Raw genomic sequence first — 24,138 nt, 5'->3', positions numbered from 1 at the left:
TCAATAGTATAGTTTTGTGATGATCCCTAACGACCAACTGTCGTCGGTTTCTTGCTTATCGTAACTTTTGCGGTCGCTTTCCCGTCACGTTAACGTATCCACTAGCAACCACAATGGGAAGCTGTATTTAATTTTTTTACAGACTATGTTTCGTTTTTTGACTTATTTATCCCGGAAGTACGAATATCTTAGCGTTATGTGAATATGGGATAGCTTATAACTTCAAGCTAGTTCCCCTCGTCACTTTTGACAGGTTTTGCGAAACTGGATTATCGCGAATTTATGTGACAGAGTCGTGACATTATATCAGGACTTCAGTCGGTCGAGAAAACTGGAAAGAAAAGGGAGCTTTTGAAAAGAGGACTATTGATATGTGCTTTAATTTGCCTTATAAACGCTGGATACGCACTGGGTGCATCTGTCACCCAACTCGTGTTATTTGCCAATGGATAGCTTATCAATGTTTGGTGTTCGTCTGTCCCTCAAGCAACGATATTTTCTGCTGCTGTGCTTTGCCGTCGGTGCCATAATTGTTTATCGGTTCACAAGGTAAGTTAAGAAAAACAGCTAACTGAAGACTGAACTGAGCCAACGTCTAATCAGCCTTATCTAACCGGAGTCATGCATGAAAGATGAATTTCTGGGTGAAATCCACGCCCATTGAAACTTTGCAGTGTTTAGTCTAAGAAACAGCCATTTCTTGTGGTCTAGTCTCTCTCTGATATCCTGTGCTTGGGCGTAGTTTCTTGGTTGCATTGCATTGTAAATTCATACGATAAAGAAACCAAACAAGTTACCTGTGAACTTTCACCTGACACACCTGCTTGTCAGTGGACATTGAACACTTGAGACGCAACAAGTTGTGTTAGGTGAACTTTCATTGCATTAAACCTCAGTTTTTCCTGTTGCAAAGAGTGCAGGAAAAGTTTTTCAACTAACCATATAGGCCTAATTCTCAATTCAAACCTTTTCTACTGATCAGAAAGCAATATCCTATTAGTGTTGTGTCATTTTGCTACCCTGGTATACACAAGGCTCTCAGGTTAGTGCTGCAACATGATGGACTGTCAAAATTATATGCTGTCAAAATACTCAGCCTTAGGTGAACCTGGGAAGTCTTATGTGTTAAAATTACATCCAGCAACACATGAGAGGTGCACCTGTAAGAGCGACCTTTTCCACCATGACTTTGTGAAGGAGATTTCTGAACAGGTGCAACAGGGCTCAAGGGTTTTTTTTTTTTTTTGCTCTAAGGAATATTTATTCACAAGCTTTCCTCCCATCAGTGAAATGTGTCTCAGATGTCTTCAAAGCGTTTTGATCCAGTTGCATTTGTTCAACCAGTTCTTTTTCAGTTGTGAACTATATTTTGGTCCCCCAGGAATCGTCCTGAGGTAAGAAGAATGAACCGTGTGGAAGGTCTGAAGGCCAACTCGTCTCAATTCACTCTGGAGAGAAAGCCCTTTCGCATCCTGGGAGGCTCCATCCATTACTTCCGTGTCCCCAGAGCCTACTGGGAGGACCGGCTGTTGAAGATGAAGGCCTGTGGTCTAAATACTCTAACAACGTAAGCTCCCACTGAAACTCATGGCTGGTTAAATATACTGATACCTTAAAGCACTAGAATGAAAAGTGTCACATATTTGTTTTTTTACTGGAGAAGAAATTCACATATCAAATACAATCTGAGTAAAACAAAATACAGCAGACAAAATGTATGAGTTGGAAATACTAGTTAACTTTAATTTCCCTAAATTACTCAAATGCATCACTATTAAAATCCTTGCCGCACACACAAAATACGTTCTATTTCTTTTTCTAGGTATGTGCCATGGAACCTGCATGAACCTGAGCGAGGGGTGTTTAACTTTAAAGATCAGCTGGATTTAGAGTAAGGAACAGTGGAGGGAAGACCTGTGGGGGAATTCTCTGTTGCAGAGCAGATGAATTCCTACAGATGGCAGTGTTGCATTGCAAAAGGGCTCAGATACTGGATGTTGAATAATTCGATACTGCTGAGGAGGTGTACGTTTTCCTTTTTGACTAATTAGTTGTGCACTATCAGTATGATTGATTCTTGATTTATTGATTTAGATGTGTCAACCCATTTAATTACATTGTATGACTACTATCAAGTCTAATGCAAGAAACGGATGTTCTCTCAAAACGGCAAAAATATGCTCTGAAAATGAAAACAATAAATAAATTGAGTGAAATATTTTTGGATAAGTGAATTTTCCATCTGCACACATCAACATTTTGAATTGAGAATGATTATCTGTTCCCACTTTCTATCTACATTGTTAATGTACTGTATTGTGAATAAATTAACCCCATCTTTTACACATCCTGTATCCTTCTCTCAGAGCCTACGTCCGCCTTGCAGCCAACCTGGGCCTTTGGGTGATTCTGCGTCCAGGGCCCTACATCTGTGCTGAGTGGGATTTAGGGGGACTACCCAGGTAAAAATCACAGAGCCACAATTAAAGTTTATCATGTAGTTGAAATCTGCTTTACAGTTGTGGTTACATTTTAATGCACCATTCTAAAATGTTATAACATAGCAAGTGGGGTGCTAAATTAATTCCTTAAATTGGCTTGGAAATGTTCAGTCACGTTATATGTTATTGAGTGGTGTCTTTGCTGCAGGCTAAATCCAAATAACTCCTGGAAATAATTCATAGTTTAATTATTCACTGTTATTCGAAATGCCAAATCATCATTTTATGTCTCTGCACTATCTGAAAGCAAAGGAAACCCAGCAATTTTTTGGAAAACGGTTAAATCATTACTACATAGACCTACTTCATCCTTACCCAATGACATTGTTCAAGGTTCCACCACTTCCACAGTTTGAAAGAAAATATGTGATGCATTCAATGAACATTTTATCTTATAATTTTATTTATTTGAAAATGCTGGATTGCCTCCCACTTGTCTCTGATCATAGTGCGCGTTTCTGGGCAAACAAATAAGGCATTCAGACCTTTTCATTGAAGTCTTTTACGAATCATAAGGTGTTTAATACTCTTTGTTCTATTGACCCAAAAAAGTCCACTGCTGCTGATCAGTTTGAGCCAAGGCTTTTATTATTAGCCGCTCCATTACTAGTTGAATGCTTGACTTTTATTTTAATCTGACTGTGGTAACAGAAAGCATCCCTGACCTTTGGAAGACTGCCTACTCTCACCTTTACATAAAGGGGGTCAGTCCAGTGAGCTTATATTTATTATTATAATTATCGTCCAAACTCTAAATTATTGCGTCTAGCTAAAGTGTTAGAGAAACTGGTAAGGGGTCAGGTGAGAACTTTATTTTTTTTTCGCAATTGGTGGAGGTGGAGTGGGGGACAGAGGAGGACGGGTGCCTGCTGTCCTCTGCAGGGCGGGATCTCTAACATTGAACTTAATGTATCTCATTTTTTTTCATGCTAATCTGTGATTGGCCATGACACGTAAAATGACGCTCCAAGGGAGGCTGTCCTCCCTAACCAATCAACAACCAGAATGCAATATTGACATCAAGTTGGTCCAATGATAGTTTCCATTTCATCTTCAATTCTCTCCACTGTAAGGCAGAGTAGCAGCAGTAGATACCTCCTTGCGTTAGCCAATGCAACAGCTGGCTTGTTGTAGCAGCCTGAAGGACTCTTTATACATCCATGGAAGGACTATTAAGGACTGTTGTTAAGCTAACGGGAGAAATGATCTGGACTGGGCAGCGCAGCAGCAGCAGGACACTGCCGGGGAGAGAGAAGCAACCGGAGAAACAACCATGAGAGACAGCTTGTTTGTCATTGTTGCTAATGATATCAGACTAGTTAAGCAAGTTAGCTTGTTTGTCATTGTTGCTAATGATATCAGACTGGTTAAGCAGCAGCCATAAAGTTCTGTTAACTAACATACAAGATGACCAACAGCTACAAATGGACGTTATGACATCAATACTTTATCTCCATGATAGAAAGAAGAAGACGTCAGATAACATGAGTCAGATACAGCTTCTCTCTCTCTGTCTCTTTGGTCGCTAATTTCATCTCTGATGGTTAAATGTCTGGCTTTTGTGTTTTTTATCTCCTTAACAAGAATGCAGCAGAGATCATATAATGTGTTGTGGGTAGTTTGCTTGTTGAAGTTATAGTGAGCTGTCTTTTTAATTGAGTGGTTGTTCAGTCACCTGTTGATGTGTGATTAGTGAATGAGTGCAGGATGTCTGGCTGCTTGCTTCTGACAGTTTCTTTAGTTCATTTTTAAGCTGAGTTGTATATTGAGTAATAAGCTTAAAGTAACTAGAATAACAAGTGTTAACTAGTGGTGTAACGGATTGTAGTTGATCCGTGATCCGTACGGATCGCCCCCCACGGTTTGGCAGGCATATGAACTGCAGATTAATTGCAAAATTTAATGTCTCAGTTAAGACAAAGTAAACAAAAAGCTGTAAGTACAAGTCATGGGCAGACAGCATGTCGCTAACAGGGATTTTGAAGAGCAACGATCAAACCAGCATCTAACGGGTCCGATGTGACAGTTGAGTTGTGTTTACCTGCTGTTTAATGCACTGCAGCTGAGCAGCTAATTAGCATTTAGCTGCTAACTGACGTTAGCGGTAAATGTTTGTTATCATCAAGTTTTGATGATGTGGACAGAGGCTGTTTCATTCACTGTTTAAAAGAGGAAGGTTTCATGCCTCACATTGCAATAACTGAACATCGAATATTTTATATATTTTATTTTATTTTATTTTATTTAAACATTGGACATCTTAAATGTTGTTTTCATTGAAGACCATGGGCAAAAGTTCCTTGCTGTTTCTTGCTGTAAGTGTGTTACAGAATAAATGGAAAACAAAGTTTTATTTGTCTCCTCCCGTTTTTTCAGCTGATCCTAATAATGATCTGATCCGTGACTCAAATCCGTGATACGATCCGAATCGTGAGTTTTGTGTTCATGTTAACACCCCTAGTGTTAACATGTCAGCTTTGTAGACTATATTTTGTATATCGTACATATAGGGTGTGTAAGTCATGTATTTGATACATGCATTAATACTTTCTGATGTGAACCTACACATATAGATCTGTGGACATTTAGTGTTCAATCTTTCTTGTATTCAGCACTGACCTGAACCTGTATCATATTATAAATTATATAAATTTGAATTTCACTTTGTTGGTAAAATGACACATTTGAACCACTCCATGACTAAAATGAGCAATTCTTTGTTTAGAGACATTATGTATCTGCTAAATGTCTTTCAAGAAGCAGCCTTTTCCTCACTCAAGCAAATTGTTTTATTGGCATATAAAATTGCCCCCCACCCCTCCGATTTCATCAGGTGGGACAATGATATAGTTTGATGCGGTTTGTTGTAAGATTCCATGTTGGTTTTCCTCCTGTCCTCCCCAATTTTTTGAGTCACCAGCCACCACTGATATACATATATATTTAGGTGAATTATTTCAAGTGTGCTGTCTCTTCTATTTGGCCAGATTCACGAAATGTGTTGCCAGGTAGTACTGAACAGCAAATGTAAAGGAATTTGTGTTGGTGAGACTGATCCAGAGTTTTACATACTGGAAGATACGAAGACAACAGGGCCTCACATACGGCACGAGACATATTATAGATGGAGGGCATTACACATCATATAAGTGAACCACTGCTGAGATTCAGATGAAAGTTACTGATGATTTATCAGACTTTTCGTGTAAGGTATTACAGAGTACGATAATTCAATCTGACAGGCGTATCTCCCTGAAAGGATGAATTCATTTAATTCTGTAATCAAAATAGATTCGGACAGATAATGGAGTAAATGTTGGAGGGAGAGAGACTGGAAGTAGGTATTTTTGGAGTAGTTTTGCCTTCAGGAAATGTGAGGGTGAGGTAATATTTATTTGATAATCATCAAAACAGAGTGTTTCTAAGGGCATACAGAGAAGCATTACTTCCTCTGCCACCGTATTTTATGATAGTCATGCTTAGATTGGTGCGGTTATCCATGATTGCTAAAAACCTAAAGAGAGTTAACAGCACAGCACATATTGTGCAATATGTTGCTTTTTCGGACATTTAAAAGTCTTGCTGTGATTTATTTTCAGTTGGCTACTACGAGATAAAAACATGAAGCTGAGAACAACTTACCCAGGATTCACCGATGCAGTCAACTCCTTCTTCGATCAACTCATCAAGAAAGTTGTTCCACATCAGGTAGTTTCCATCTTAGCACAATACAAATTTCAAAAGTACCTTTATGATTGATGTACACACTGTAAGATATTCTTGAGAAATAACATGGGGCTGAATAATTAATAGAATATGACAAAAATACATACATACTCAAAATAGACAAGCCTTTTCATTGTAATCTTTTGAGTTGTCATGTTCGTTATATGCATACACATTTCTGTTAATTCATCTTTTTCATTATAGAATCTTCTACAGTTTTATAGTGTTTTATCATATTTATTTATTTAATTTTATCATGCATTTAGTCAATTTTTATCTGTTTTATTACCTCCTTCTCAAAAACTGGGCTTTAACTAGCTGCTGTTGTCCATATTCTAGCAATTGTTAGCAATACAATGCACTGTAGACACTTGAATTGTTCAATTTGCGTCCTCTCCACCATATTTTCCTTCTGTCAGTGCCATGCATCATTGAACAGGCTCTGATTTCCATTTCACAGTGTTTTTAAAATTCAGCTGTATTGATGGTGGGAATGGTCAAGAACTCGTGCCAAGCCCTAATATGTGTCCTCTATTCATTGGCTAATTAATGCACAGTACTCCAAGGGTGGCCCGATTATCGCAGTTCAAGTGGAGAATGAATATGGCTCCTATTCTAAAGATAAAGAATACATGCCCTTCATCAAGGAGGTAAGAAACTGTAAATTATTTCAACAATAATTGGTAGTGCATGAAATGCTTATTTACCTCCCTTCTGTCCTTCACTCACTCTCCTCTCTCCAATCTCTTTCAAACAATTCATTTTCAGAAAGAATTTCAAATGTTTTTTAAGGTGCTTCTATAACCTCCCTTCTCTCCAGGCTTTAACATCAAGGGGCATCACAGAGCTGCTGCTGACCTCGGACAACAAGGAAGGACTAAAGCTTGGAGGGGTGAAAGGAGGTATTGTCTGGCTGACAGACAAACAAGTCTGTGCATACATACACACACACACACACACACACACATACAGTACGATGGTTTGTGCATAGTGTTTTCACAAAGTGACAAGAGGTCTGAGCCGTGGGTGGCCCAGTGACAGGCAGCTGCAGTTCAGAACCAGATTCAACACACAATGGATTCTGTGTTGTATTAGAAAGTTGTTCTTTTTGCATGTATCACTGGCAGAAGCATTGTAGTGCAATGAAAAAATAAAACATCCTTAGTTTTTTTCTATTTTTCTGCCTGTTTTACTGCACATGCATCAATAAACATTGTTTTAAGTCATAATAAAGTGGTTATTGTGATTATGAATCTTTACTATCAATGCACACAATGCACTGTCACCATCCTCATAATTACAAGACAGGATCCTCTGGGGTATTGTTAGAATAAACCTTCACCCTGGAATTCATAACATGTTTTAAAGCATAATTATGATCATATTTAAGTTGTACAAGTTTCTTAACCCTAATTTGCATGTTATATACACAGAAAAGTAAACAGTTTAAGTTTAATGCCTCATTGGCTGATTCCATACACTGAAGTGTACATTAGACCATTTTAATGCCTATAAACTTCGTGAATTTAAGAGTAACTAATAATATTAATAAATTATTAATGAAATAATAATAATTTAGCTTTCTATGGAGTTTTCAGGTGCTTTGTGGAACTAGTAGTAGTTCTTTAAAGACGAGCATGTGTGGGACTCAGTTGTTTCTCTAAACAATAATTGTTTCATAAAACTATCTAGCCAACAAAGAGCCTCTGAAATAAAACATGTTTGGTATTAGTTTGAACTGCATCTTTGCTAGTTTGTTTATTAATTTATTAACACATGATATTGTTTTACCTTTTTTTGCCTGAAGCACTGGAAACCATCAATTTTCAGAAACTGAACCCAAATGACATCAAGTATCTGGATGGAGTACAAGTGAGTTGTATTTGTGTACCACTGCCTCAATGGCTAGGACTTGTTTTCTTTTTCATTATTGTTAAATCCATGTTTGTACAGTAGCTTTTGGACTGAGTCATTACCAGTTTTTTGTCATTTGTGATTCTTGCACTTTCCAGTAAATAGACCGTTCAGACAAATCCAAGTGACAATTGAAGGCTATATACCTGTATGATGGGAGATAGAAACGCATGATTGGCAAAATTATTTTTAATCTTTAAGACAATGTAGTAGCCAAAAGAAACTGAAAGGTCATTCAGACATTTTGTTTAGCTAGTGTATGCTGCTTTCCAAAATTGATGGAACACCAAAACATGTTTTTTTCCCCCAGCCTCAAAAGCCGAAGATGGTGATGGAGTACTGGTCTGGCTGGTTCGATCTTTGGGGGAACCTTCATCATGTTTTCACTGCTGAGGGTGAGACAGACTTTGTTTTTGCAGTTGCTGCAAAGGTACCAAACACTTACTGTAGGATGGGTAGACAGAACTTCTTTAAAGGGGGATACAGGATCCATGATAACAGTAAGACAGGTATCCAGATGAGGGTAAGGCTGGATTTCTGCTGATGGATTCTTTTTTGAGGGTGAAACCGCTTTCTCTGTACCGATGGTCGATAATACTGGCTAATTTGGGACTGGGGTAAGACAGGTGTTGTGCAGCAAAGGTAAAACAGACTGTCTTGAGGGCAAGACAGAGTCTTAGTGCCTTAGGGTAAGAAAGGCTTAAGACAAACCTTTTTAGCTGAGAATAAAAAAGTCTCTGTGCTCGGGGGGAAAGACAGGGTAAGGACAAACGCAGGGCTATGTGGGTTGTGTAAGATAAAGTGTAAGACAGTCTCTCTCACGTTATGGCTCACTTAAGGCACAGAGCCCACTCAGGGCAGCTGGGATGTACAGCTTAGCATATGGTCATTTTCTCCTTGTTTTGCGGCTTTGTCAGAGATTTATATACTTTCATGCATGGTAGGTTGTGAGCCAAGTATCACAAACCAGAGTCTGGGCTCCATCTTCTTTGTTTCCGTTCCACATTTTTGATGTTCTCGGGATCCTCTGTCGACTGTGGTTAAGCTCTGTTAATGTCAGCTTTCCCTGATAAACTGCAAGGTTCTGAGTTCGATACCCACTCAGGGCAGTGCTCCTCATAACCCTGCTCTTATAAGATGGCACAGTGGCTCAGTGGTTAGCACCGTTGCCTCACAGCAAGAAGGTCCTGGCTTCGAACCCGGCTGTCCCACGTTTGATATCTGGAATGATATAAAACAGAGAAAAGCAGCATATCTCTTCATTTGAGAAGCTTCAGCAAGCAAATGTTTCATATTTTTTGCTTGCTAACAATTAATAGATTTTCAAAATTGTCAACTACATTTCACAAACACATATATCGTAAGCTATTTAAGATGGATCACATTGTCCTGGATGTTGGTATTGGCCATAAAGGTATCAAAAGTCATAATACTGTATTAGTATGAAAAAGCTGGCTAACTCATATGTACACTACATTATATCCCGCATATACACAGCTCAGAGCCTCAAGCTTCCTTTTTACTCTTGTCATTCCCAGCAGTCATCCACATCTTATCAAAACATGATCTGAACAGGAAAGGGACAGCAGTTATGCTTCCTTATGTATTTTCATCACAATGAGAAAAGGAAAAGTAGAAAGACCCTCACCATGTATGAAATGTCACAGCTATGAAATAAATGCTAGAATATTCATGTCCTTAACAGTTCAGTTCTCTGCGGGCTGAAACACACCCAGCAGTCAGTTACAGCTTGTGCCACCACCATGAAACCAACCCGAGTCCAGCTCTGTCACTCACGCTGCTCAATTGTTATTCACTGAGGCTCATGCCCTTGGTTCAAATCATTAAAATCAGTGCAATTTGACCACTAAAGTCTAATGTGAATTCTTAATTACTTGCCCTGGTATGTTCACTGCAGAATATACTGTAGGTAATTTATGTAGGATGGTAGGCAATTCTTTATGGATGTGAGCATTGCCCTGTAATGAGTTATAGTGACCTGTAATAGGATATGTGGCTGGGGTCCACCCGTGTTGCAATTGAAGTGGAATTGAGGGCAATAGGATTATTGAAACTGTGGCTCTGGCTTGTTAAAGCTATAATAAAAAAAAACATTTTTTGTTACTCATGTGTCCTAATGTTTAGCTTTGCATTTGTGACTCTCTGACTGACTCAGTTGTCATAACAAATCATTTATCAATTATACACTTTCTGCATTCAGTGGTGTTTGTTTTGCTTTTTTGACAGATATGGTAGCTGTGGTCACTGAAATCCTTAAACTTGACATGTCCATCAATCTCTACATGTTCCATGGAGGGACAAATTTCGGCTTCATGAGTGGGGCGTTTGCTGTTGGAATGCCATCACCTAAACCTATGGTAACAAGCTATGGTATGTGTAATAAATCTGTTTTTCTTTCATGGACAAGAGTCAAGTTTGTATGCATTTTATAACATTTGAATAAAAGGACTCCCTGTAAGAGTTAGGGGACATATTTTCTTATACAGCGTTGATTTGTCAAAGCTGAACTAGAGACATGCCACAAGGATTCTGACAATTTCTGACTCTACTGGTTTTATCCTACTCGTCAAAGTCCACAGATCCTGCATCAAAGTAGTCTGCAACAATTTATAAGGGATATGAAAAAATAACCATTAAATTACTGTCAGTAAATTCAGTCTGAGCCTTCAGTCTCTGCTTGCTAGATTGAAACAAATGTGGGTGGGACAGGTAGATTAAAATATGATTAGGATATTTTGTCTATAGATGGCGCTATCCCTACTCAGGAGCCTCTGACCTTCGACTGCTTTGAAATTTGAATATGCAGAGCACACTAATGAATTCATACCTAATAAAATGCGTGGGAAATGTAAATTAAAGATGGTACAATGGGTTTTATATCCTTCTCTAGGGTACTTAACATTGTAATGACCTCGTTCTTCAGAAAAGGGGAGAATTCTGAAAAACTGCTGTGCAGTAGGGAAGGCCACCTCTGACCTTCAGTAATCTTCATACCTGTGTTTACCCCTCTGAATGCCATTTACCTTATTGCCTCAAAAAGGCTCCATTTTCTGTCAAGATAACCCAAAATGTGCCTCGGCCCGCTGCTGTCTCAAGATGTTTGATAGGGGAGTACAGTGAAAGCATCTGCCACGGTAAGAGGCATCCCTACCTCTCTCTGGCTCCCGAGCCTGCTGTTCTGATAGCGCATTATCTTTCAGATTACGATGCTCCATTATCCGAGGCTGGGGATTACACCACCAAGTACCATCTTCTGAGGAATTTATTCAGCCACTACCACAGTGAGTGTTGTGTGTTGTTGCTGAGTCGCGCCCCACATCTTCTGTCTCTCTTTCTCTCCCTTTCCTTTCATCTCCCCCACTTAAGTTAATTCTCCTTGTAGAACCTGTTCTCTGTTGGCTAAAGCAGGATAACTTTGCATATGATTACAAGCGTGGATTAGATATGGGTTTGTGCATGTGTGTGAGATTTCTGCCCAAGTCAGAGACCCTCAATTACCGCCCATTGTGAAAATTACATACTACGCCTTGTATCATGTTTATTGCCTATGCAGTTCTCTCTATTTGTAAAACATGGGTTTTGTGGTCGGGGGCAGAAGTCTCAAGTGTTTTGTGGCCAGGAGTAGAAATGTAGCTCTTGGCAATCTGGGATTGAATCCAGCACAACAAAAGTAATAATTTGCCCAGCGTTGTGGTGATTGAAGATGGTTTGAAAGGCTGCCTGTGCGTGATTCATCCGTATGTTTTGTAGTCTGCTGAACAATGAGCAGTGGCCTGGATATCAGAGTGAGTCTGAGGATGCTTTGTGTTCTACCCAGCAACCACAAACACATGGCCTAATTCTTTAATTAGATCAGTTTGATATTTTGTTTTTGTTGGGTTGTCAAATCATGTACATTGTGTCAGTTACTCTGTGCCCCGTGGCATTGTTTTTGCATAACTTACTTGGCATGGGTTGAGGATGATCTGTCAAAGGCCTAACACTGATCTTTGACAATAACATGCCTCTTAAAATAGACCTGTTACATTTATGCTTTGGGGTTTTCTTATTATTTCAAAGCTGTCAGAAATTGCAAAAAATACAGCATATATTGAGCACTGCTACACATGCATTTGGACTATACACAAGCTGTCTGTGCACTTATGGTATGCAGCCAACACACCACTGATGTCACTAGTTCATCTTCCATATTCTGTAGACGATAATGTAAAGATACTATGTATATTTTAGTATAATATGATCCTGTTGTGTGAAAAAAATCCAAATTTGTGACAGCAAAGACATAGTTTCATAGAAATGTCTTTCTAATACATCCTCCTCCTTTCTTAGATTTTATACAGTATATACACTACTAAAGGCGCTAGCTCTAAAGTGTTGCAGAGACCCATTTAGGAGAAAGGTGTTGGCCATTATCCTTGAAGCTCTCCCTAAGTGATCCAGCTGTTACCACTTGGTGATAAAGAAATGCTGTCAAGCCTTTTCCAGAGGGACTGTTGGTGTCTCTGCATGGTTTAGCACCTTTAAAAGCAGTTAGAGGGCATGGGCAACCTCTGTTAATGGTTGTAAGAGCCTGTTTTGTAACATAGAGCACAAACTGGATGCTGCTATGGAGGGCAAATGGCTCACCCATGGAGCCCTGAAAGCAGTTTCCAAGGAACAGGAGTATATTATGATAAGTACTGAGTGATTCACAGGCTGCAAACTATGAAGACTTCTTCAAGTAAATGTAAAATGTTTTCAGTGGCACAGTCAGGCTGCAGTCCTGTGACAGCCCTGGGTCTGGAGAAGAGGGTCTAATAGCTATGTGTGTCAAAAAGTTAAAGAAAACATTCTTATATCTTTAGTACCAGCTGTACTCAGATGTTATAGTTAGCTTTTAGACTTGAAAGCAACTTTTTCTATATTTCTCTCTCTCAGATGTGATTATGTAGATACTCTGCATCCATTAGCTAGTATATTTGACTTGCTATGCTTAAAAATATATAGATTCATGTACATTTTGGGGGATTTTCAGTGTGCATGTATACTTTGCTTTGCAAGATTAGTTCGGGGGCCCTGGGTACTTAAAGGATAAAGAAAATTAAAATAAATTGAGATACAGCGAAACTGCAACTGCAACCTCTTATTTTTCCTGTTTGCTTTTCAGCCCAGCCTCTCCCTGAACTGCCCTCTCATCAGGAGAGGAAAGCACACCAGCCTCTTGTCATCCGGCAGCACCTGTCTCTGTGGGACATTCTGCATTTCACTGACAAGGTAAGCTACAGACACACAAAGAGTGCCAACATTTGTAGCACAAAAATAATAAACATCATCCATGTAGCATTGCTCAGAACAGAGTTACAAGCTTGTATACAGACAACAGTAATACATTAAAATACTCAAGTAATATACACAAGCCAGTCACATTTAACTCAAAGGAAATGCGCTGTTAATTATGTGGGTGTCCAGCCTGTTGTGGTCTGTGTAGTGTAGTACTTTACAATAAATACTGGAAGAAAATCTATATTCTGACTGTCTCAGCCTGAGGAGTGTGCATTTATCTTACAGCTAGCACAAGCTCTTTATCACATCTGCCTACTCTGCATAGCATTTCTGCTTGCCCCCTGTTTTCCATTATTAACACATTTAGATTTGCTCACTACACTGTAAAAAAAATTGAAATTTACATACAACGTGCAGTAAAATTCCACATAATTTTACATGCATTTCTTATTTTTGAAGAATATTATTGTTTGTCAATAAATTTACAGTTAATGGCTGCTTTTAGATTCTCTGCCATCAATTTACAATTAAATTCTATAATTCCCCAAAACAGTCAATCTTTCTTTAGATAAGGTCAACACTTGTTATTCTGCAGCATGACTGTATTTTTTTTACAATGTTTTGTTAGTAAAAGCACACCAAGAAATTAATTTTACATTCAAATCAAGAAAAAAAATGCAAAGCTTTCTGTTACAAATAGGGCCAATGCGAGTGATCATATCAGCATAAAGGTATTTTTACAAGGTTGTGTTAGTAAAAATACTTCAAATTGAAAGGTATGCTATATGGCTACTATTATATGTAGCTATAATAGTAAAAAATTATGGGTGCTGGTATGTATATTAAATGTCTTTATATACCAAAAGTTGTACAAGAAAGCAAGGGAAGTACATCAGATAACACCCCGGACGACTGGATTGGATGAACCCGGTTAAAGATTAACCGCCCGTATAGGACACTCTAACAAGTAAAGTGAACGCACCCTCAAGGAGGCGGGGATCATTTCATTGGTCAACACTACACCTGGCTTTCTGTCGGTTAGGGGAATTTTGACAAGGTTGTTGCACAAACAATCCGAGAGCAGAGTAGAAATCTTAGAGCAGATGTTGCACAAGCGCACAGAAGCAGCCTGAGTGCGAGGGCTGAAGCAGGAAATGTATGCAAGCAACAATATATCTGAGTGCAAACATACAGTTTGAGCAGGAGCATAGCAAAGCTAAGTGCAAGCAGGATCTATTTGAGTGCGAGGGCAGAGTTTGAGGGAAGGAATTACAAAATCTGAACATGAAATCAATAAATCATGCTCTCAAATTGAAAGACTACGCTCTTGAATAAAGCTAGGAAAAAAGCCTCATTATTAAACAATCTGTTTGGAGTGTGTCATCATGTATGCTCACTTTCATGTCCACCAGTTTGCTTCAGCCATTTACACCATGCTCTTCAGGGCCATTTATATTCAAAACAGATGTAGCACGTCTGGCAGTTGCTTACAACATTAATTATTCACTCCCCGTCGCAATAATTTGCTTCCCTCTGAGACGACAATTACTTTGCTTCTGACCAGCCACACAGCCTTGTTTAAAATGAGCATTTTCTCTTCAGTGGCCTCAGAGTGAGTGAGTGGGATGTCTGAGTTTGATATTGTATCTGTGTGTTTGGAGGTAGGTGGTTAATCGTGTCAAAGCAGGGAGTGTTTATTGACTTGTGAAGAGTGCATAATGCACCTCCCAAGGGTATGCAAAAGAAGGTTGCTGAATAAAAGAATTGCTGTGAACGCCAGACAGGAAAGCTTCATTAGGTTTGATAAATCGTCACTTTGGATGAAGCCATCTTGCAAGTGGGAGATTGTGTGGCAGGAATCATAAGATCCCATCTGCCTTGAGAATGGTTTTGAGATTGGGACTGTTTTCACATTAAATACAGGAAATCTTATATAACCATTTAAAAAAAAATCTAAAACAATATGAATTTTAGCAGCACATTTGAATACTTGTACAATATATGAAACTTTCAAGTGTCTCACATAACTCTCCTTTTGTTGCATATTTGGTAGCCTTTCAAGTCAGAAAGGCCAGTGAATATGGAGAATCTCCCTGTCAACAATAACAATGGTCAGTCATATGGCTACACACTGTATGAAACCACCATCACAAGGGGAGGTACCCTCAACTCCAGGAACAACATCAGAGATAGAGCATTGGTAAGGACAGGAGGAAAAACAACACCGTAATGCCTCCAAAATCACACATTCACACTTGTCTTTGTGAGAACTTTTGCACTTGTCTTTGTGAGAAAACTGTTAGTTGTAAATCACTCCCGTCATCAGTGTACTTGTTGAATACAATTAACAAGCTCAGGCTAAGACTAGTTGCTCTGGTATTAGTGTCACACTGTTATGAAAGCCTGCAGTTCTCCAAAATTGATGTCTAAACATTTCAGCAAAAGACTGAAGATAATGTGAAGACAAATCCATCTATGCTCCACCTCGGGTAGGGGTTCAGATTATTTTATAGTGTAGACATCCATCTGTACATTTCGTTCACATGTAGTCTGCCGAGCTCCCGCTGAGCCTTTCCTCTGTGCTTGTACCTTTGTTGTATGTTCATGTTAGCAACAAAAATGGTTACATTGGTTTCTCATGTGGCTATTTTAATTTTTCAAAATATATTGTTTTTCCATTTCATTTTCTTTTTCTCCGTAGGTTTTTGTGGACAAACATTTTGTTGGTGTTCTGGATTATAAGATACAAGAACTTGCACTCCCTGATGGGAAGGTAAATGGTGTGTGTGTGTGTGTGTGTGTGTGTGTGTGTGTACTTGTGTGTGTAGTTTAGACCCAGTTTTCTGTTAGCTTTTTTGAAAAGGATAAAGTTGTTAATATTTAACCATACGCAACATGTGAAAGCTTTAGGGGATGCTGATAGATGTTTTTGGCGGCGAGGTCCCAGTATTAAGCCAACAGCAAATCCTCAAATTAATGTTTATCTTAACAAATTTGAATAGTCAACTTCAACCTGACAGAAAAATGCTCACTGTAATTAGCTTTGATCAGTTACTCAAACCAGACCAGCTGAATGGAATTGTTGCCTCTGTTTTGTTGTAAATTCTTTCTATTGAGGAATACTGCTGTATTTCAGTTACGCCTCTCATGTTGTATGTATTTTTCCGCTGTAGGGAAAAAGAACTCTAAGTTTACTGGTGGAGAACAGTGGAAGAGTGAATTATGGGAAAACCCTGGATGAGCAGCGTAAAGGTACAAATTGTTCCATAAATTGATGGCTTTGTAGATGTTCCAGTCAGCACAAGTCTTACTGAGTGAGAGACCCTGAAAGACACTAATTAACAGTGTCTTTCAGAGTCACTGTCCTCTAACTCTTGATTGTCTTGCCTCACTTGTAAGTCGCTTTGGATAAAAGCGTCTGCGAAATGACAAAATGTTAATGTAAAATATCTTAAGATCCATATGAAAATTGAAAGCTCTGACTCCTCTTTCAGGTCTTGTTGGAGATATTGAGTTAAACAAGCAGCTCCTCCGAGACTTCATTATTCATAGTCTGGATATGAAGCCAGGCTTTGTAAACAGGTTTGTGTCTCTCAATTATTATCCAGTTTCCCTCCATGTTTGTGTTTCTCTGTCATTACACGTGCTCACCTCTGATTCAATTCAGCTGATTATCTCCCTGCTTAACACAATTACAATGGGAGCAGGATGGCGAAATGCAGTCAAAACACAGCCTTCCAACTCAGTGACTCATGTCAAGCATCTAAAGCATCTAAATAACAAGCAGTATAGTACAATAGGTAGAAGATTACATCACCAGTGTGCTGTTTATTTAAGATGCCCAACATGAAAGAGAATCTTTCACCTTTTTGGCATCATAACTATTGTGGACAGATCAATCTGGTGTTTACTTTCTTTAGTTCTTTTTTTAGTTTTAATGCCTATAAAGGATGACAGCATGTGTTCATAAAATAAAGCGCTAGCGGAATTCAAACTTCTGTAAAGCGTAGAGCGGCATTTTAAGCTCTGTCAATACAATAATGAAAACACTACATAAAAACACAATTCATTGCAAGTTGAATTTCAGTTAGCAGCATGTGTCTGACAGTTTTATTGGTACAGAGACTAATAATTTATTGGTACAGAGACTAACACTTTGGTACAGAGACTAACAACGATAATCTTTTGGTTCTAATAGAGGAAGTGTCAACAGAAAAGTACTCACATAAATTAATTATGGGTGATTGCAATTTGCCAAATATACACTGGAGTTTAACCAATGCAAAGGGGAATAATCTTACATCATTAGATAATAGGTTTCTGGACTGTATTCAGAATGCATTGTTGTTTCAATATGTACAAGAATCAACAAGGTGGTGACACTCCACTTGTGTTGGATCTTATAGTTGCAAATGAGAAAAATATGATAGATGACATTCAATATTTAAGCCCTTTAGGTAAAAGTGATCATTGTGTCTTGTTGTTTAAGGTCATTTGTTATACAAAAACGGTAAGAAATTAAGTTATAAGAAAAAATTACAAGTCGAATTTTGAGGAAGCACGTAGGGAATTGGAAAACTTTGATTGGGTACAATACCTATCTAATAATGATGTTGGCAACAAATGGAGACTAATTAAGACTAAGTTGAACGAAGTATGGGACAAGTTTGTACCAATCAGTAAAATTAGGCCGCTGAATAAAAAACATAATTTCCCCTTGGACAGAATTACAAGAAGGAAAATTAAAGAAAAGAATAATCTTGCGACAAAGGCAATAAGAAGTAAAAACCCAGAGGCACACAGGGGTATTGGTTAGAAACTTTGTGAGAATGAGAACACAATATTTAAAAAATATATATAAAGAGGAGCAAGACAATCTAAACAGAAACCAAAGATTAGCTGGAATTATACAAATAAGAGGAAAAAATTAAAACAACAGTAGGAGACTTATATGCCAGTCAGAATGATACTAACTCCCCATTTCAAGATATTGAAAAAGCAGAAATGTTGTCAGAATACTTTAGCAGTGTGTTTTTGAATGAACCTAAAGGGCACATACCTGAACTGCCAAGAAAATTCAGCAAATAGAACATTTTATAACTACAGAGGTACAAAACTGCTTCTACAGAATATTAACATCTATAAATCACCAAGGCCAGATGCGATACATCCTAGGATTTTAAAGGAATTGGTTTGTGTGATTGCTGAACCCCTTACGGTGTTATATAATCAATTGTTAGAAGAATCAATTTTCCCTGTGAATGGAAAGAGGCACAAATCAGTGCAATTTTCAAAAAAAGAAACAAATCAATAGCAGAAAACTACAGACCAGTTAGACTGACATCTGCAGTATGTAAGACAATGGAAAATCTTATTAGGATTGTTGACCATCTGAAGTCAAACAGACTTTTTAGCAATAAGCAGTATGGATTCATATCTGGAAGATCGACTACACTTCAGCTTCTCACGGTTGTTGATTAGTGGTCAGCAGCTTCGGATAGAGGACAGTCAGTCGATTGCATATATATGGACTTCCAAAAAGCTTTTGATACAGTTCCTCATAAAAGACTACTGTCAAAATTAAAATCATATTGCATAAACAACAGAGTTACAGACTGGATACAGGACTTTTTATGTAATAAGAAACAGCAGGTGGTGGTAAATGGTGCCTCTCCAAGCTGGAAACTGGGGACCTCTGGAGTTCAACAGGGATCTGTACTGGGCCCTGTACTCTTTGTTGTCTATATAAATGATTAACCAAGTGTAATACAATCTGATACATATCTTTTTGCGGACAACACAAAAATATTTAGAATAATCACAAAGGACACTGACAGGTCATCTGCAAGAAGATCTCCATAGCATGAGTAATTGGGGTTTGGGGGGTGGTTGCGGAAATTAAATCCAGAAAAATGTGAACATTTACACATTGGGAAATCAAATAACAGCATAGTTAACTATACAACTGGAGAACTGGTGGTTCAGCAAATGGAAGAGGAAAAGGATATAAATGTAGTGGTTGATAGTTCACTTGAATTCCACAAAAAATTAAAAAGGCAAACTATGTTGGTGATAATCAGAAGAACTTTTCAAAATTTAAGCAAGGGAATATTTTTACCATTATATAACTCTTTGGTGAGATCCCATCTTGATTTTGCAAGTTCGGTCTGTTGTCCTCATAAATTACAACAAATAGAAGATATTGAGAAGGTTCAGAGAAGAGCTACACAGGTCTGAAAGACATGTCATATGAGGAGAGATTAAGAGAATTACAGTTACCAACTCTAGCATACAGGAAACATAGAGTGTTCATGGAATATATAATGTCACAGCCAAGCCTGTAATCCACTTGTGGAGTAATACGTATGATATAAGAGGGACTAAAATTATACCCACTAAAGTGTTTCTCTGAAAAGACACACTTGGTGCTTTAAATGCATGGAACAAGCTTCCAGAGGATGTAGTGCAGGCTCCTTCAGTGAACTCTAAAAAATAGACTGGATAAATTCTGGTCAACAAAGGATATTTTATATAATCATGAAGTTTATTTGTGATTATTTGTGAAACTATTGTCATTTTAAATAAGTATATTCTGTTATTGTTTTGTTGTATGGTTTGTTTGTTTTGAGTTGTAGAGTCTGGTGTGGAGGATTTTGCATCCTGTACCAGAAAATTTTCAGTAAATTTCAATACATTTAATGTCTGATTTTAAAACAATATGAGTCAATTAATATGACATTTCCATGGTCCCAAACAGTCCATGAATTCCAGATGTGACAGACATACTGAAACTATCTTCAATGTGACAATCATGAAAATCCTTACAGCATTCCTCAACGAAAAGGAACTATATGATGATGATGGTGATTGTTGAAACACACCAACATGATTAAAAGTAAAGTGCTTAGTGATTTGCCCTTTCTTATATTCAGACAGTATTAGACTTGTGTCTTAGATGCAATATATCTATTGCAAACTGTTAAACATGGAGGGGGATCTATAATGTGGCACCTTCTGTATCCGATAACAGTCATTAGGTCTGGTCATTTCTATACATAGAAGAACAACATCATAAGGTCATTTTGCAGGACCAGGAGCACCCTAAGGTGCAAATGCATGTCTCTCATAATTTTCCCATATCACAAAAAATTATAATGTCTTCTTTAATTGTTCATTGCTGATCAAATGCAAGATTGGGGTCATTAACACCAGGCTGAAGTAAAACACCTCCCACAGCCTGTCCCAATCACCACATCTTTGTTTGTATTTGTAATGTCTAGATTTTTATTATTTTGTGTATCCTTTTGTATGCAACATTTTGTTGCACAGATCATCATGGTCTCAGGATCACTAGGATTAATTGACCTTGTGGTTTGTTTAGAGGTTTATATTTGTACCTAGTAAATTAAATAGATATATTTTCAAGCCATTTTAGGGTTTCTTCCCATCTAGTGCAAAATTGTGTTACCCTGGCACCATCCTGAAAATGTCAAAGCCTGAAGCCTTGTATAAATGAACCCTAAAAATGCATAATCAAGAGAAGCGTTTTGGTGTTATAGTATATTCTGGCAACCTTTGAATTTACTAGGAGGCAAAATATAATCTATAGCCAAAGCAAAGATAGTGAATCTGAATATTTCCCCCGCCATCCATGTCCAAACATTCATTTGACATTTACTGCAGGCTTATAAACTCAGACATGATATACTGATAGCCAACAAACAAGCCTCCTAAAAGTCAAGACTGATAGATTTTTAGAACAAACATGCAGCAGAAGTACCTAAACAGTACATGACGACTTAGATTTGTGTTTTTATGCCATAAAACGTATTCTGAAAGCATTATCTGTACTGATTTGAGCAAACTGAAATGTGCAATGTATTCTCTCTTTACAGACTTGAGAGTTCAGGCCACTGGATTCCTATGCGTCAGCGGCCGTCCTTCCCAGGGTTTTTCCAGGCCACGCTGTATGTGAGCAGATTTCCTAAAGACATCTTCATCAAACTCCCTGTGAGTAGGAAAGCCAGTGGAGTTGATTCCACTCTTGTTAAATACAGGGCAGTGTTATTGTATTTCATTTTATTGACTGGTCTTCCTGTTATTGTGCTCCTGTTAGTCACCAGATAAATATATCTTTGAAAAGCTTTTTTTGAGCACTGGCCCACTTGTACTGTTATTCATTGGATATATTTACATGATAACGTTATTATTTCATTTAGTCTGGAAGTGTTGTGGCGATCACCCAAATTATACCTATTGATGGTTATATTAATGAACATATTACATAAAGCATGGTATTTGTAAGCAATGGTTGAATGATGATTTGAAAGTTTTGTATTTCTTTGTCATTTGTGTTATTTACATGACTATATGATTGGTTTCATCTCAAAATCAGACATTCATATTCTGGATTATGGTATGTTATGTAATGTGATCGCCCATATTATTATTATTACACCCCGCCAGCCCAGTCAGCCAGTCAGATATGTCTTGAATGGCTCTTTACAGAAAAAGGTTCTGCTGATGATCCAGTTTGTATGCACTCCTACATAATGCAGTTATTGATTGAACAAGTCAAGTGCCTCTTGACTAATCATTTCCCTCCTGTTGTACTGTACTGTATATCTCTCATGGTATTTTTGTTCACCTGGTAACTTTCCTACAGATCAAGTACTGAGAATCAAAGTGACTGGATACAGAGAAGCTAAAAGCTGTAATTAACAACTCAGGACATATTAAGCAAGAGATGCAAATTATATTAGATAGAAAGGCTTGCGATGTGTTATCAGTAGTCATCAGTATGTTTCTTTATCACCCATTAGCATCTGATTGGCTGAATTTATCTGTTGTCACGGTGCTGGTTGTGTCCACAGGGCTGGAGCAAAGGTGTTGTGTTCATCAACGGCAGGAATCTGGGACGCTACTGGTCTATTGGTCCTCAGCAAACTCTCTATCTCCCTGGCCCATGGCTCCACAGAGGGGACAACCAGGTACTTCTGTCTTATCTCTACTTTCACCTGCTTAACATTCTGGAGACACTTTTATCAAAGTCACCTCAGTACATTTTAGCATGGATGACCTCAACAACATTGTAAGCGATGAAATGCTATGTACTGAGGGTATCTCCAGTCCCTTATTTTTGTTATCAATAACAACCATAAGGAAAGTCATGCCATGGGCCAAAGAAGAACTCTCAGGAACTGTTTGTTATAAAAACAAAATTTGTAGTATCTATCCATACAGGCCACTCCCATTGCCACATGCACATGTATATTTAAAACCGTTTTGCAAAACACTTTTTTAAAACACTTAGACAATTTCCAAAGTTGGTACATATGAAAAAAATATGAGAAATGGTTTCCAAATATCTCAAGATACCTGAAATAGAAAGCAAATTTAGACATACATGTGCTTGGGCTGCAACTAACCATTATTATTATTATAGATTAATCTTGACGATTATTTTCTTCAGCCCATCACTGTCTCCCAGAACCCATGGTGTCATCTTCAGATGTCTTTTTTTTTTTTACCCAACAGTCCAAAATATTCAATTTATAATTACATTAAACAGAGAAAAGCAGTAAATTATGCATAATGGAGAAGCTGGAACAAGCAAATGTTTGGCATTTTTGTTTGAAATCAAAATAGTTGCAGATGAATACATGCTGATTAATTAATAGATTAATTGACTGATCGTTTTAGTTCTAGATGTCCAGAGTTGGATGGCCCTAACATTCACAGGTTTTAAGTATTCTCAAAAAATACAGTTTGTCTGTCACTGTGTAGTTTAATGCAGGTCTGAATCCAGATGCTGAATTAAAAACTAAGGCTTTGTATTACTGAAATAACAAAGATGGTGGATGTATATGCTCTCTGAGTGCTATCAATTTCCTTTGGTCATATCTGTATGATGCTCACCTCCACTAAAATGGTGAAGTAAAAGCATATTACAGGTGAACAGCTACTGATATTCATCACTCCATAGCTTTGATGTCGTTGAACTCAGCAGCACTTTCTGGAAAAGGCAGTAAGCTACATTCACTGTATCTCTGTTTCTCCTTCCTGCCTTTTTAAACTTTTCTTTTCTGTGACACACACTCCAACTGTCTTTTCATGACCTCGGCTAAGCTGGCATTTTTCGCTTCATCACAGGTCATAGTGTTTGAAGAGCAGGAAACAGATGGTAAGATCCAGTTCGCCAGCAGCCCCGACTATGGCATGACTGTTGATGTCCAGTGAGAACAGGAGGTGAGAGGGAAGGGTGGAAGAGGGGAGGAGGAGGAGGAGGAAGAGGATGATGGCAGAGCTCGGGAGGACTGAGACCTTTATCTGCTCAGGCATCCACAGCCTACCACAACCAGCAGCACTCAAAAGTCACACACATCAGTGAGCATGATATTTTGTGCTCTATCAGAAAACACCGATGCGGCAGTGATCCAGACTTATCAAGCAATTTTTCACATGGTGACTGTATGACATTCTGTTGTATCCTTTTTTTATTCAATTTAGTAACAGTATGATTAACCTGCGCTTATACACTGCAAAACTGGAGACCGAAGGATTGTGACAGAGAAGGCTCTTGATTATAATAAGTGCTATAAAATGTCTTCCTCTCACAGACTGTATTTATAAATTACATCCAGGCTGCATAAAAAGAACTGTGAATAAAGACTGGTTTGACCTCTGTGTCAGTAGCCAAGGCCCATGAAGCTTG

General features: G+C 38.2%; 1 protein-coding gene across 1 annotated transcript; it reads left to right on the top strand.

The window, feature by feature from the left end:
• Positions 1-12: 12 nt before the first annotated feature.
• LOC121898468 (beta-galactosidase-1-like protein 2) lies at positions 13-24,133 on the top strand. The gene is made up of 19 exons (XM_042413557.1): positions 13-549; positions 1,382-1,567; positions 1,823-1,891; positions 2,367-2,462; positions 6,101-6,209; positions 6,785-6,877; positions 7,048-7,129; positions 8,035-8,099; positions 8,452-8,536; positions 10,389-10,532; positions 11,363-11,443; positions 13,309-13,415; positions 15,478-15,624; positions 16,126-16,197; positions 16,598-16,676; positions 16,919-17,006; positions 21,320-21,434; positions 22,298-22,414; positions 23,577-24,133. The coding sequence occupies exons 1-19, from the start codon at positions 446-448 to the stop codon at positions 23,661-23,663; spliced, it is 1,926 nt and encodes a 641-aa protein (XP_042269491.1). The 5' UTR covers positions 13-445; the 3' UTR covers positions 23,664-24,133.
• The last annotated feature ends 5 nt before the right edge of the window (positions 24,134-24,138 follow it).

The sequence above is a fragment of the Thunnus maccoyii genome, chromosome 6 (assembly GCF_910596095.1).
Source record: "Thunnus maccoyii chromosome 6, fThuMac1.1, whole genome shotgun sequence".
Lineage (NCBI taxonomy): Eukaryota > Metazoa > Chordata > Actinopteri > Scombriformes > Scombridae > Thunnus > Thunnus maccoyii.
This window is presented reverse-complemented; position numbering and strand designations above follow the sequence as displayed.